This window comes from Vombatus ursinus, unplaced genomic scaffold (assembly GCF_900497805.2).
Source record: "Vombatus ursinus unplaced genomic scaffold, bare-nosed wombat genome assembly UNPS02014798.1, whole genome shotgun sequence".
Taxonomy (NCBI): Eukaryota; Metazoa; Chordata; class Mammalia; order Diprotodontia; family Vombatidae; genus Vombatus; species Vombatus ursinus.
In genome coordinates, this window is record NW_020954576.1 from 29,028,036 (window position 1) to 29,041,400 (window position 13,365).

The window sequence follows — 13,365 nt, forward strand, 5'->3', positions numbered from 1 at the left end:
CAGTATCTTTACCAAGAAAATCCCAAATGGGGTCACGAAGAGTCAAACATGACTGAAATGACTGAAAAACAACAACAAAACCTCTCAGGGTTATTGTGAGGATAAAATGAGATGATATTTGTAAAGTACTTTATAAGTCTTAAAGTGCTATATAAATCTTGGCAATTACTGTTATTATTTTAGCGTGGCAACTGTCTTCTTTGATTCAGATTACCACCTGTGTATAAATTTTAGCCTTAGAGAACTGCCTGAGTGACTAGGTTGAGCACAAAATATGTGTTATTCCTAACATACCTCCTCCAACATTTCTCACAGATAGTTCACAGAGCTCATTAGGCCTCTCTTATTTCACTTTTCCTTACTCTTGATCATGTGTACAAGATTCCCTAAATTCACTCCCTACCACTTCCTCTGCATTGGTATATCCAAAATTCACCTAGTTGAGGCATAATTCATCAATTCCTAAGTCCCGTGTGATGTCTGAAATAACACTGAAATAGTGTTTTGAAGGTGCTCTCCATTGAACCTGATTTCCATGTGCAGTGTCAGGAACATGCTGGATCAGGGTTCCTTGTTCTATAAAGTGAGTTTCCTAACTGGGAAGCATTATGATTTCCTGCTTATTCTTCCCCTAGACATTGAGGAGAGTCTTGTGCACATGATATTAACATAACCTCAGTCCCAAAGCCCAGGGTGCAGGACATTTATCTCCACTAATAAGGACAGCATTCCATACCAATGGACTTTGGAACTGGGGTTACATTCAAGTTATAAATTCTTTGGACTTAAAGCCAGAATGAACCTCAGAAATCACTACTATGTCTACAATTTCACTCTGCTAATTGATCAATCCTAGTCATTTCGGTACTGAGGGTGGTGGGTGGTGGAAACAGAGACAAGGGATCTGTCCTTTAACAGCTTCATATCTAGTTGTGGTTGGGTTGCTCCCTGCCTCCTACTTTGAATGAAGATGGAGAGCTCACAGGGAGAATGACTTTCTCTGCCCTTTAAGAAAAGTTCTGCCCAGCAGATTGCTACTAAACTTCATGGAGAAAGAGGAGGGAGGGGGAAGAAGGAGGAGGGAGAGGAGGAGGAAAAAGAGAGGGAGGGATCAAGTGAAAAGCAGGGAAGTCAACCTGGGTAAACAGCAGCTTGAGTGTTTCCCAGGCCAAGATGCTGAGAGGGATTGTACCTAGGGGTGGTCCAAGGAACTCAGCATCTAGACTTGGCTCCCAGCTGCCAAAATCTTGCTATGTTTCCTGCTTTTGCCTCTTGCTCTTCTTAAGCCAGGCTGCCTTTCTTCAGGGACATCCACAGTGCCTGGATTATGGGCCTCCCTTCAAGCCCCCTGTGCACCTGGAGTTCTGCTCTGATTATGAAACTTTTGGCTGCTGTGATCAGAGCAAGGATCGCCGCATTGCTGCTCGCTATTGGGACATCGTGGAGTATTTAGATCTGAAAGGCCATGAGCTGTGTGGTGATTATATCAAGGACATCCTATGCCAGGTAGGGATGGATATGATGGCTATGAGGCAGTGAAGGAAGGAGACTTTAGGATTGCTGCTAGGGGTGGGTGCCAGGCTGGATGGCAGTAGTGAAGGGGAAGCCGTTTCACTTCCCTCAATCACTGAACTTAGAGTTGGAGGGAATGCAAAGACTGTCTACTCCAACCTACTCCAAATCAAGAATTGCCAACCGGTGGTCACCCAGTTTCCATTTAAAGAATGTCAGTGACGAGGAACTCACTATCTACCAGGGCTGCCCCTAATCCTATGCTCCCCATCTGGGTAGGAGCTTACATTATCTTGCCAGGTAAATGTCCCAGGTAATGATTGTAATAGCATCCCTTTCTTCTATGCTGCCTGTATTGGACAGGGACACATACAGAGAGTAGAAGTGTGTAGGATTAGTCTTTAGCTGCAAAGGCTTTGGCAGGGACTGCCCTCCTTGGAGCTTTCTTAGTGTTCTGGAAGATAAAAAGTGGCTGTGCTTTGTAGGATTCTCTCTTTAACCTGTATCCTCTCTCTAGAGCCCAGAGGAGTTTGAAATAATTTTCTTATGGGATCTCTCTCTCTCTCTCTCTCTCTCTCTCTCTCTCTGTTACTCTATTTCTCTCTCTCTCTTTGGCAGGAGGGTAAAAGGTGGGTGGGGATAGGCCTCTTGGAAGTTCTAGCTGCTTCTGTATCCTCTCTGCAGTCTTAGAGGGGAAAGGTACGGGGCCAGTCTTTGCTGGGTCCCCTGTGGTATCTAGGGATTCATTCCCTCCTGGGTCTTCTCTTCAATGCCAGGGTAGTGATGGGGGGCAGGCGCAGGGAGGAGAGTGGGAGAGAGAGCATTTCTGTCCCTAGAGACATGGCTCCACAGGTTTCCAGGAGTTGGTTCAGTAAATGTCATGCAGCTGACCGCATGAGTCATGCAGCTTTTGCTTTTACCAGTCATCCTGGATTCAGCCAAAATCCACATTCTAGAGAAACACCAGCGTAGTTCTCCTCGGCCTAAAAATGTGACCTGTGAAAATGCATGCTGACTTTGAGGCAGGAGGATGGAGTAGCACCAGGAAACTGATAAGATTGCTGATTTTACTGGGAAAAACTATCAGTCATTTACTGTTAAGAGAGGCAGTGTGGTATAATGGGTAGAGAGCTGGCCTTGAAGTAAGCAAGATCTGGATTCAAGTTTCACCTTTGTCATATATTGGCTGTGCGTCCCTGAGCCAGTCACTTAGCATCTTGGTGCTCCAAACAACTCTTAAGAGGAAAAGGGCTACAGAAGATACATTCTATCTACAGAGATAATACAACACACATCCACTTCTGGCCTTACTACCTTGATGGATCCAAAGAGGTTAATAATGTTACCAGAATTCTTGAAGAGAATCAAGACAGTGCCAGACTCCAAAGCCAGGAGGAAGGATATCTATGGCCCAAGGCTGTATTGTCAATTCTTGGCTACAGCCACTCTGCCCCTTCCATTTAGTTGGCAAGAGGCCAAGTGTGTGTCAGCTGACATCAAGGCTTTCTTTTCTTAAAAAGAATTTAACATTCGCTTTTTAAAATTTTGAATTCCAAATTCTCTTCTTCCCTCCTGCCCCTCTCTCCGTCATTGAGAAGGCAAGCAATATGATATCAATTATACATGTGAAGTCATGGAAAACTTATTTCCATATTAGCCATGTTTGGAAAAAAAGCCAAAAAAAAAAAAAACCCAAACAAACCCATACACAAGAAATATAAAGAACATTTTAAAAAGTGCTTCAGTCTACATTCAGAGTTCATAGTCTTCTCTCTCTATAGGAGGATAGCATTTTTCATTATGGGTCCTTTGAAATTGTCTTGGATCATTGTCTCTTTTTTTTTTTTGGGTGAGGCAATTGGGGTTAAGTGACTTGCCTAGGGTCACACAACTAGTAAGTATCATGTGTCTGAGGTCAAATTTGAACTCAGGTCCTCCTGACTCCAGGGCTGGTACTTTATCCACTGCACCACCTAGCTGCCCTTGGATCATTGTCTTGATCAGAGTAGCTAAGTCTTTCATAGTTCATCATTACAATATTGCTGTTACTGTGTATAATGTTCTCCTGGCTCTGCTCACTCACTTTGCGTCAGCTCATGTAAATCTTCCCAGGTTTTCCTGAAACTATTCTGCTTGTCATTCATTATAACACAATAATATTCCATTACAATTATATATCACACAACTTGTTCAGTCATTCCCTAATTGACAGACATCCCCTCAATTTCTAATTCTTTGCCACCACAGAAAAAAGCTACTATAAATAATGTTGCGCAAATAGGTCTTTTTCCCTTTTCTCTGACCTTATTGGGACACAGACCTGGTAGTGGTATTGCTGAGTCAAAGGGTATGCACAATTTTATAGTTTTTTGGGCATAGTTCCAAATTGTTCTCCAGAATGGTTGGATTGGTTCACAAGTCCAACAACAGTGCATTAGTGTCTCTATTTTTCCAATCTCCTAGACATTGAATCTTGACTGTGTCACTTAGCATGTAACCTCAAGCAAGTCATTCTATTTTTCTGGGCCTCAGTTTCCTCATCTGTAAATAATGAGGCTGAATGAAGATGGTCCCTTCCAGCTCTAACTTCCTGTGATTCTTCATGACCTTTCTTCTCTCCCGTAGGGGCCAGTTTGTTTCTAGCATTAATAGACTGTTAGGATTGGAAAAGATGGGAAACTTCATCCCGTCCTTAATTGTTACCACCTGTTTTTGGCTAAGAGATATAGTGAATGGGTATAAGTAGGAAAGAAAACCATAACAGAAGTATGGCCTTCTTCAGATAATTCTCCTAATCTACCCCCATCCACAATCCAAATATATAGAGATGTTATCTTACAGCCAGTGAATTGAACTGGTGGGGTACTGGTAGCTATTATTTGTGGAAGGCTTTATAACACAAAGATGAAGAAATAACTAACTAGTATTATATTTTGCAAAGCTGATCATCAATTTGTTGCAGTTTTATGGTTTGTTGTGGGGGTTATCTCTTGAATGAATTCAGACTCAGACTATTTTTAATCCAAATAAAGACATTTATTGGGAATGATGACTCCAATGGGCTGAGTTCCAAGAGGAACCAGCAACTTAGTAAGATAAGATAAGCAATTTTATAGTGTAATGATGCTGATTACACAACAGAAATTATGAATATTAAAAAGGCAGGAGAGATTTGTCAAGGGATTAAGTAATGGGGGAAGGGTCCCAGCCTTGGTGAAACTATGCGTGCAATTTTCTATAATGTGTACAGAAAAACCCATGGGAGGGGGCTTGTATATGTGATAATGATATTTTAATAAACCTTTCTGCATTATAAGTTCACCTAAAGGACAGCTTTTGCTATTACTGCGCAGGTGCCTACTTAGGGAAAGTCCTTTCTATTGTTTTGGGGTTTATAATCTGCTTGGGCATCCTGGTGGTGCTGCTTTCTGATTGGCTGGCTATAGTGGTCCTGTCTGAGACTAGATGGATGTAAGTTGTGGTTGAGTGCATGGACACACCTGCTGTTTCTGTAGGAAATATGAGCAATGGGTCTGGGGACAGTGGCTAGCTAGCTAGCTAGAGGCAGTGGCTGAGATCCCATCACATGGACATGCCTGCTGTTTCTGTGAGAAATACGAGTTCATGGATACACCTCTTGTTCTTGTGAGGCAGTGAGTCATATAAGGAAGTTAGAATATTGAGGCATGGGTGGGGGGGTGGCTAGATAAGGGGAGTGGCTATATTGAGTCTAGGGCAGTGGTCCTGCTGTTCAGTGAGGCTTGTGATTGAGTCTGGAGGCCTGTGGTGTGGTTAAGGCCAGATTGTGTGGTTAAATTGGGACATACTTGCTGTTCAGCGGGGCCCATAAGGAAGTTAGAATATTGGGGTTGGGGTTAGCTTTATTAGGATTCCGTCAAATTCAACTCAACAGTCACTTATTAAGCATGTCCTGTGTACAAGGAACTGTGCTAGGAAACAGTCCTTGCTCTCAAGGATCTTATATTCTATTGAGTGACAGGACATATAGTCAAACACTCCAGTAGAACTCTGATCTCATCAATGTGGGCATTCCTTCCAATGATGGAGGTTGTAACTCATCCGTGGCTGCCCAACAACTGATGAAACAACATGTATAAAGGTTCACAAATACAAAGTAATTTCATGAGGGAGTGTTAATACTTGGGAAATTAGGAAAGGTAGGTGGATCACCAAGCCATCTTCTTTCTCCTACCACTTCCTAGTAGGCAGCAAGTTGTGGTGACAAGAGTGATGGATATCAAACCACAGGACCTGAGTTCTACTGACTGGCTATGTGACCATGGGTGAGATGTTAACCACTCTGAGCCTGTTTATCTGTAAAATAGGAATAATATGATACCTACTTCAAAGGACTGTTGAGAAGAAGGTTCTTTGTAAACTTGAAAACTGCTTGGTAAATACAAACTATTATTCTTCCTTAGCAGAAATCCTCCTCTTCTTGACCTTGATCCCTAACAGATTGGACAGTTGGAGAGAAGAGATTGAAGTTAGTTAATTTTGTTTCATTCAACAGTTCAGAAAAAATGTAAAGAGGGAGTGTGTTTATATGTGAGGTTCAAAGCATGAGATATCTATCACCAGGGGTCAGGTGATGAGCAATCCCATAGCCAGAAGAGAAGGGAGAAATTTGAAAGAAAACTGAAGCCATAAGATAAGCATTTCATATGGTACCTGACACATCATAGATGCTTAGTAAACGCTTGTTGATTGATTGACCATGCAGAGCAGTACAGCCTTTAAGTGAGTTGTCTTCCTGTGTCCTTCTCCTGCTATGTGGGCATGTGGGCAGCAGGAAAAGGCCTGAGTGTATCCAGAGACTCTGTACACCCACTGCCATTGCTTTGGCCATTTATCTACCATCCTGCTTTGGGTAATTTGTGGCAGTATTGTTGTTGTTGTTCAGTTATGTCTGGCTCATTGTGACCCCATTTGGGGGTTTTCTTGGAAAAGATATTGGAATGGTTTAACATTTTCTTTTCCAGTGGATTAAGGCAAACAGAGCTTAAGTGACTTGTCCATGGTCACACAGCTAGTAAGTATCTGAGGCCAGACTCCAGGCCCAGTGCTCTATCCACTGAGCCACCTGGCTGCCTCTGATTTGTAGGGGTAGTAGATAACTAAGATATGTGCCTCCCAAGAGTTAGCCAAGGGAAGAGGCAGCCAAGTGGGAAATGGATGCTAGAAAACCCCCTTTTTCATATAATTTTTCCCCCTCTCCCAGATCTATGATTATATCAGTGTAATGAAAACCTGGTAAGGAACTTCTAAGGCAATTCTCTGATTTATAGTCTTAGTTGCTTTGAATTGAGAAGACCTGGTCTCAACATCTGCTCCTGGTACCCATTGGCTATGCGATCCTGGACAAGTCATTAGATAAATGTCAGTTATTGTTATTGTTAACATTGTTATTGGGAGAAAAAAATCTTCCATAAAATTAGAGCTGTCCAACAGTGAGGGGTATTGGAAAAGGCTTCTTATAGGAGGTGGGATGTTAGCTATTGAAGAAAACCAGGAAAGGGTGGAGGTGAGGAGGGTGAACATTCAGAGCCCATGTTCAACACAGGTGCTTTTAGCCCAAATCTACTATAACACACTGCTTTTCATCTGCTGTATTTGTTTTTTTTTAAAAAAATTGATCTCCTTACTAGCATCTCATCATGTTCAAAGTTTTATGTTCTATTATTATAGTCAATCCTCCATTATGTTAGCACAAGGGAGAAGACAGCAGGTGTGACCAGTAGCCTGGAAGAAGGCACCAGTCTCTCATCCACCCTGGAGCTGCATTTACCTAGTATATATAAGCAGAAAGAAGCAGGACTTCTGGGATGTAAAAACTAGTCCTCATCATACTGTGTGTGCAGCAACCTTTAATAATTGAAGGAGGGACAGTGAGGACAAGAGGTGGACCTTACTGCAATGGAGCTGATGACTAGGTTTCTAGTATTCTTGTATAAGTGCCACCAGGCAGCTAAGTGGCTGGGCCTGGAGTCAGAGTGACCTGAGTTCAGATGTGGCCTCAGACACTTACTAGTTGTGTGGCCCTAGTTAAGTCACTTAACCTCTGCTTTCCTCAGTTTCTTCAATTATAAAATGGGGATAGTAATAGCACCTACCTTGCAGTGTTATGATCAAATAAAATAATATTTTAAAATGCTTAGCATATTGCCTGGTACATAATATAGTAGATGCCATATAAATGCTTATTCCTTCCCCCTGTCCTCCCCCTACCCCATTAGAAGATGCTGAGGAACAGGTAACAACCTAAAGGTGGGCAGATGGTGGTGCTTGCATATAAGAGTATCTTACAGAAAACGAAATTCTGGGCATGCAGACAGTCTACTGGCACTATCAGAGCCCTCATTCTGAGCTCTGTTCTGAGTGACTACCCTGTGTTTGTTTTCTTTGTTTAGTACCCGGTTTCTTTTGTCTGTACACCCTTGATTTGAACAACCCAATCCAGCTCTCTGATTTCTACTTTCTCTGTGTCTGTATTTCCTTGATACAGCTTTCTCCTTTAATTTAGTCGTTTTGTTTTTACATAGCAGTCATTTCTAGATATGCTTTCCAACTCCCGTTGCCTCTATCACATTGGACTCTCTCTTGTTCAATTATGTTGGCTTAACTAAAGGCCTAAACAAGTGGAAAGTGCCTTCGATTCAACCACAAACATTTGTTAAGCAGCTACAATGTGTAAAGACACTGTGCTAGGGACTAGGGGTTTTGAATATTAAATTGATAATATCTTCTGGGCCATTCCTTCTTCCTCAGGGCAAGTTGATGTCACAGGTGTGGGGACCCTGACAGTCAGAGGTGAGGGGACTCTAGGATAACTAAGGGATCATTCAGCTTCTGGATTATCCAATATCTGGGTTATTTTTTGATCCTCCTATAGATTGTTTGTTTTGGATCCTCTCACTGGTCTTCAGAGCTTCCATTAGAGGGTAGCCTATGAAATGCAAGGGCTCTGAGCAGTCTTACTCATCTGAGAAAAATGAGCTTAGTTGGCTAGAGTAATAATGCTAATGAATCAGAAATCAGGAGTTTAATGCTGATCCTCTGGGTATTAACTGTATCTCCTGTAGGGCTTTGGACATTTGGACAAAAGTGGATGAATTGGTGAAAATCTCTCATCCCAAGAAGAAAAGCACATACTCTGGACAGTGGGTCAGTGGCATTGTCTTCACAGGTTAAGCAAACAACATCTCTAAGGCAACTTTGCTGCTCGACAAAGACTCCAGTGCCCCTCCCCAGAGTAATTCTTGGGGAGTTCAGATGGAAGTCCTAGGGTAAGAACTGGCTTCAAATTTTGGACAGGAAATTTGAAAATACAAACTCAGCAACTCTGTAACTGAAGGAGTAGTAGTGCATTTACTAGATTTTGTTTGTATTGGGACAGGTTTAAAAGCTGAGATTTTTGCTTTCAAGAAATCTAGGAAAGGTTCTTCATTTCCAGGAGGCTATCAAAAGGGAACATGTGTTTCAATTCACAAAGGTCACCAGGCCTTTATATCCGGAATGAAGGAGCAAAATGTCATTTTAAAATGCTAACTTTTGGACTTTTCATGTTCCTTGTTTTACTGCTTGTTAGCCTGACACTAACCCAGTTAATGATTACTAATGACTGAAAAACCAAGTAATGAGCATATGCCCACTCACTATAGAATTTCATTTTTTATATTAGTTTCTAAAGGCCTTATATTAATGAAATTTTCAGATTAGTATTAACTCTGTGTTCTATTTCAACAAAAGGCTCTTTAAGGGCCAGTATCATTTCTTAATTATTAACTAATAACCATGCATTTATTGAATATATTTTCATGTAGCAGTAGAGAAGCATATTGGATAAAGAGATAGGGTCCAAGTCAGGCCTCTGCCTCTGACACATGCTGGCTGTATGATCCTGGGTAAATTACTTAAATGCTCAGTACCCCAGCCAACTCTCCAAAGGTTTAAGTTGCAGAATAGTTATTGATCTGCATTAATAAAGAGAGTTTCCTCTGACTACACTCTATAATGGTGAGATCACAAGTTTGGACCAAAAATAACATGAATATAAGAAATGTACTAGATGATGGGGCAGCTAGGTGGCGCAGAGGATAGAGCACCGGCCCTGGAGTCAGGAGGACCTGAGTTAAAATCTGGCCTCAGACACTTGACACTTACTAGCTGGGTGACCCTGGGCAAGGCACTTAACCCCATTGCCTAGCCAAAAAAAAAAAATACTGGATGAGATTTATCTACTCAGACTCTTGTATCCTGAGCAGCAAACGATCAATAACAATTTATTGAGGGCCTACTGTGAGCCAGGGACTGTGCTGGGTGCAGGGAATACAAAGACAAAAGTTGAACAGTATTTGCCTTACTGAGCTTCCATTCTATTGGAAATATGCACATGTATCAATCAGTCAACAAATATTTATTAAGCACCTGCTCTACTCCAGGTATATAATGCAAATATAAATGCAAAGAATGAAATAATCCCTACTTGCAAGGATATTACATCTCATGGGGAATAAAATATATACAGCATAAAAATACAAATATAGACGAAAGTAATGGGAGGGAGAGAGGGCACTAGCAGTTGAGGATTAGGAAAGCTTTCATGGAGAACATGGTGCTTGAGCTGGTGTGTGTGTGTGTGTGTGTATGTGTGTGTTCATGTGTACAAACATACATACATATATATGTGTGCATAAATTAGCCAAGTATTCTCTGGCTTGACTTTCTGTCAGAGTTCTAGGGCAGAGCTGTCTCTTTTCTAATGCTATCAGCTCAAGACCCCATTCCGGTGTGGGAAAGCCATCACTGTTGGCCACCCAAGTTCCATTTGCCCATTGAACATCAATTAGCTTTTATAAAATGATGTTTCTTTTCAAGGTATAGCAAGAACAAAAGTACAGACATTTTACTTTAACAGCTGGGGATACACTCTCCTCTATACTACCTCTATCCCTGGGGAAAGTAGACTCAGACTTAAACACATTTTATGCATAGCATAAGTTCCACCAAATTCACGTTGGTGTATTCACGCTGTGTGAGCCAAATTCACGCTGTATGAGCCCTTGTCTCATTATTGATTATCTGGGTCCCAAAGATCTCTCCTCAGTCTTCTAAGCCTCAAAGCTAGACCTGGTGGCTACAAAACTGAGCATGGACTTGACTCCTGGACTTTTTTGAAACTCACAAGATTATATAGCCTTCAATCTCCTTCATCTTAAGTGAGAAAACAATTGCCAAGGGAAATAATTAAGGACTGTATTCATGGACTACATGTTTAGCCTCAGATGGGGAGGGCCCAAGGTCTCTCTCTTTATAGTATTTTCTCTCACTGGAATGCTACCAGGCCAGATGAAGGTTTTTAGGAAGAGAAGGACTAGACTCTGGACAACTGATGCATTCTGGATGTCCCTTCATCTGGCTATGAAGCCAACCAAACAGGCTCTTGTTTACCACATAGTCAGCAAAGCAGGGACCAAAGATTTATGTATGCTGTAAAGTCCAGGTGGGAAATTGCATCAAATGAACTCTCCACACATGCTTATAGGGACTGGGTTTACTAGTCAGTCCCTCATTATACTCGTCATAGCTCAGAATGAGAATGGGCCAGTTTTCCATTACACAAATATAGATAAAAATATTTCTTCTATCCCATGTCTATTGTTAGCACCTCCAGAACTACATCACACAATAGCAGGGAAAGGAACATCCTTGCTGTACTCCTGTTTCTACTGGGAAAGCCTCTAGTGCATTCCCATATGCAAAATTAATACAACATAATTAGAGGAAGGATGACACTAGCAGCTGTGGGGATGGCTTCATGCAGAAGGTGATATTTGAGTTGAGGTATTCTAAGAGGTAGAGATGAGGATGAAATGTACTCTAGTCATGGGGGACAGCCAGCACAAAGATGGGAGATGGAGTATCTAGCATCCTTTGATAGGATCACATTTCTCCAATTGCTTCTTGTCTTTATGTCCAGTTTCTAATACATACAGTAAAATTAATCTCATTGCTCTCTGGTCACACTTCATTTCTGAAGCCAATTATATCTTAAACCACCTTATTTACCAGATTTAACCTTGAAAGAATGAAGATGTATCATTTAGGAGGGGTCAACAAGAGCTGCTATAAGCTCTGGAGGCAATTCCAAAGGAGGACTCCCCCCCAAGGTACTTGAGGGCAGTGATGACATCATGGGATTGTCCATGACTTTCCCCACAAGGACTACTATGAAGGAGATGGTGCTTATTTAAATGGAGTAATAAATTTAGTGAGTTTGTTTCAAAATCAGTCCCACTCAATAGATGTTTTTGTAAATAGTAATCAGGTTCCAATAAAAAGAATCAATTCACTTGGCATGTGAGTGAGAGAGACCAAGAATAGAACCTAAGAGTCCTGACCCTTTATGAGCTGTCTCAACCAATGAGACCAAGTCCATCATTTTACATATGATCCAGGGCCCAAAGTGAAGTGAGTAACAGAGCCAAGATTCAAATCCAGGTTTTCTTGGTTCAGATCCATTGTTCTTTTCTCACTATACCATTATGATATATTTCTATTCCCTCTTTATTTAAATGTGTGATTGTAGATGGAGACAAATAACCTATTGCCGTCATTCTGGATCCAGAATGGTCTTAAAAATTATATCTAACATTTATGTGCATTCAGAGACGCGTTGTTGCTCAGTGGATAGAGAGCTGGCCTCAATGTCTGGAAAACCTAGGTTCAATCTAGTCTCTGATACATACTGGTTGTGTGAATGGACATGTCACTTAATTTCTCTGCAGATGTTTTTGGATTGGGAGGTTTTCCCAAGATCCCTTAAGCTCTAGTGGTTTTGAACTTGACCTGGGGCAGATTATTCAGAATATCACAGACCTTAAACGTGAATGAGCTTTTTGGAAGAGCAAAGAGGAAACCACAACAAGGAAGAAGACATCATTGGAGCCATCATGGAGCATCAGGAACAGAAATCATCAGAATAGCCAGGATCCTGCCAGTATGAGTGAAGAGATGGTAGAGAGCTGGAGATGAAGGGGGACAATCTGAGCAAGAACTGTGGGCTGACTGAACTCTGCACTGCTCATCAAGTGAGAGCCAGGAGGAGAGACAGTAACATAGGATCACAGGATCAGATTTAGAGCTGTCAGGGACCTCTTCCTCCCCCCCTTCCCTCCCTTCAGAGGGAGGGCAAATATCTTTTTTGTTGTCTTCTCATTTTCGTGCCAGCTCACTGCCTCCATCTGCCTCTGTGTGTGTGTGTGTATGTATGTGTAAAGAGCAATCTGAAGACTCTGGAAGTTTGGGTCTTTTCCTAAATGTTTACTTTCCCTTGCTAAGCCTTTAAAATGAGATAAACCATTGACCAACAAAATATTTTATTGATGTACAGATATTGAAAGTGATATTCTTTTACAGATGAAAGATATATTTGTTCAGCTAAGCTGAATGGAGGTTGAGCTGAGCTGAGCAAAGTGTGTGTGGGTGCATGCGTGAGTGTGCATGCTTATGTGTTTCATATTAATAAACATTGTAAAATTTTGGTTAATTTCCGTTAAGTATCTAAGTTGAGCAGCAGTGTGAGAAAAACCATAATGCTTCGGCTGATAGCTTTGGTGGCTTGATTCCCTGGGGGCATTTCAAGAGCAGCCTGTGTTCAGAAAGGTCATATGATAGCCTAGGAGGATTAGCCTTCAACTGAACAAGATGAGATAGCACAGGATACTGGAGCCTAACCTCACACATGACTTCCCTAAGTGGTTGGATATATCGAGAGCACTGAAAGCAGGGTTTTTAACCCTTTTTTTTTTTTTGCATTATGAACCACTTTGG

General features: G+C 41.6%; 1 protein-coding gene across 1 annotated transcript in view; it reads left to right on the forward strand.

Annotated features, from left to right (window-relative positions):
* The first annotated feature begins 1,173 nt into the window (after positions 1–1,173).
* Positions 1,174–13,365, forward strand: part of LOC114050002 (HHIP-like protein 2) — a 32,776-nt gene continuing 20,584 nt past the window's right edge. Inside the window, exon 1 of the mRNA XM_027871503.1 lies at positions 1,174–1,506. Within this exon, the coding sequence (XP_027727304.1) occupies positions 1,174–1,506 (333 nt within the window). The remainder of the gene's footprint in view (positions 1,507–13,365) is intronic.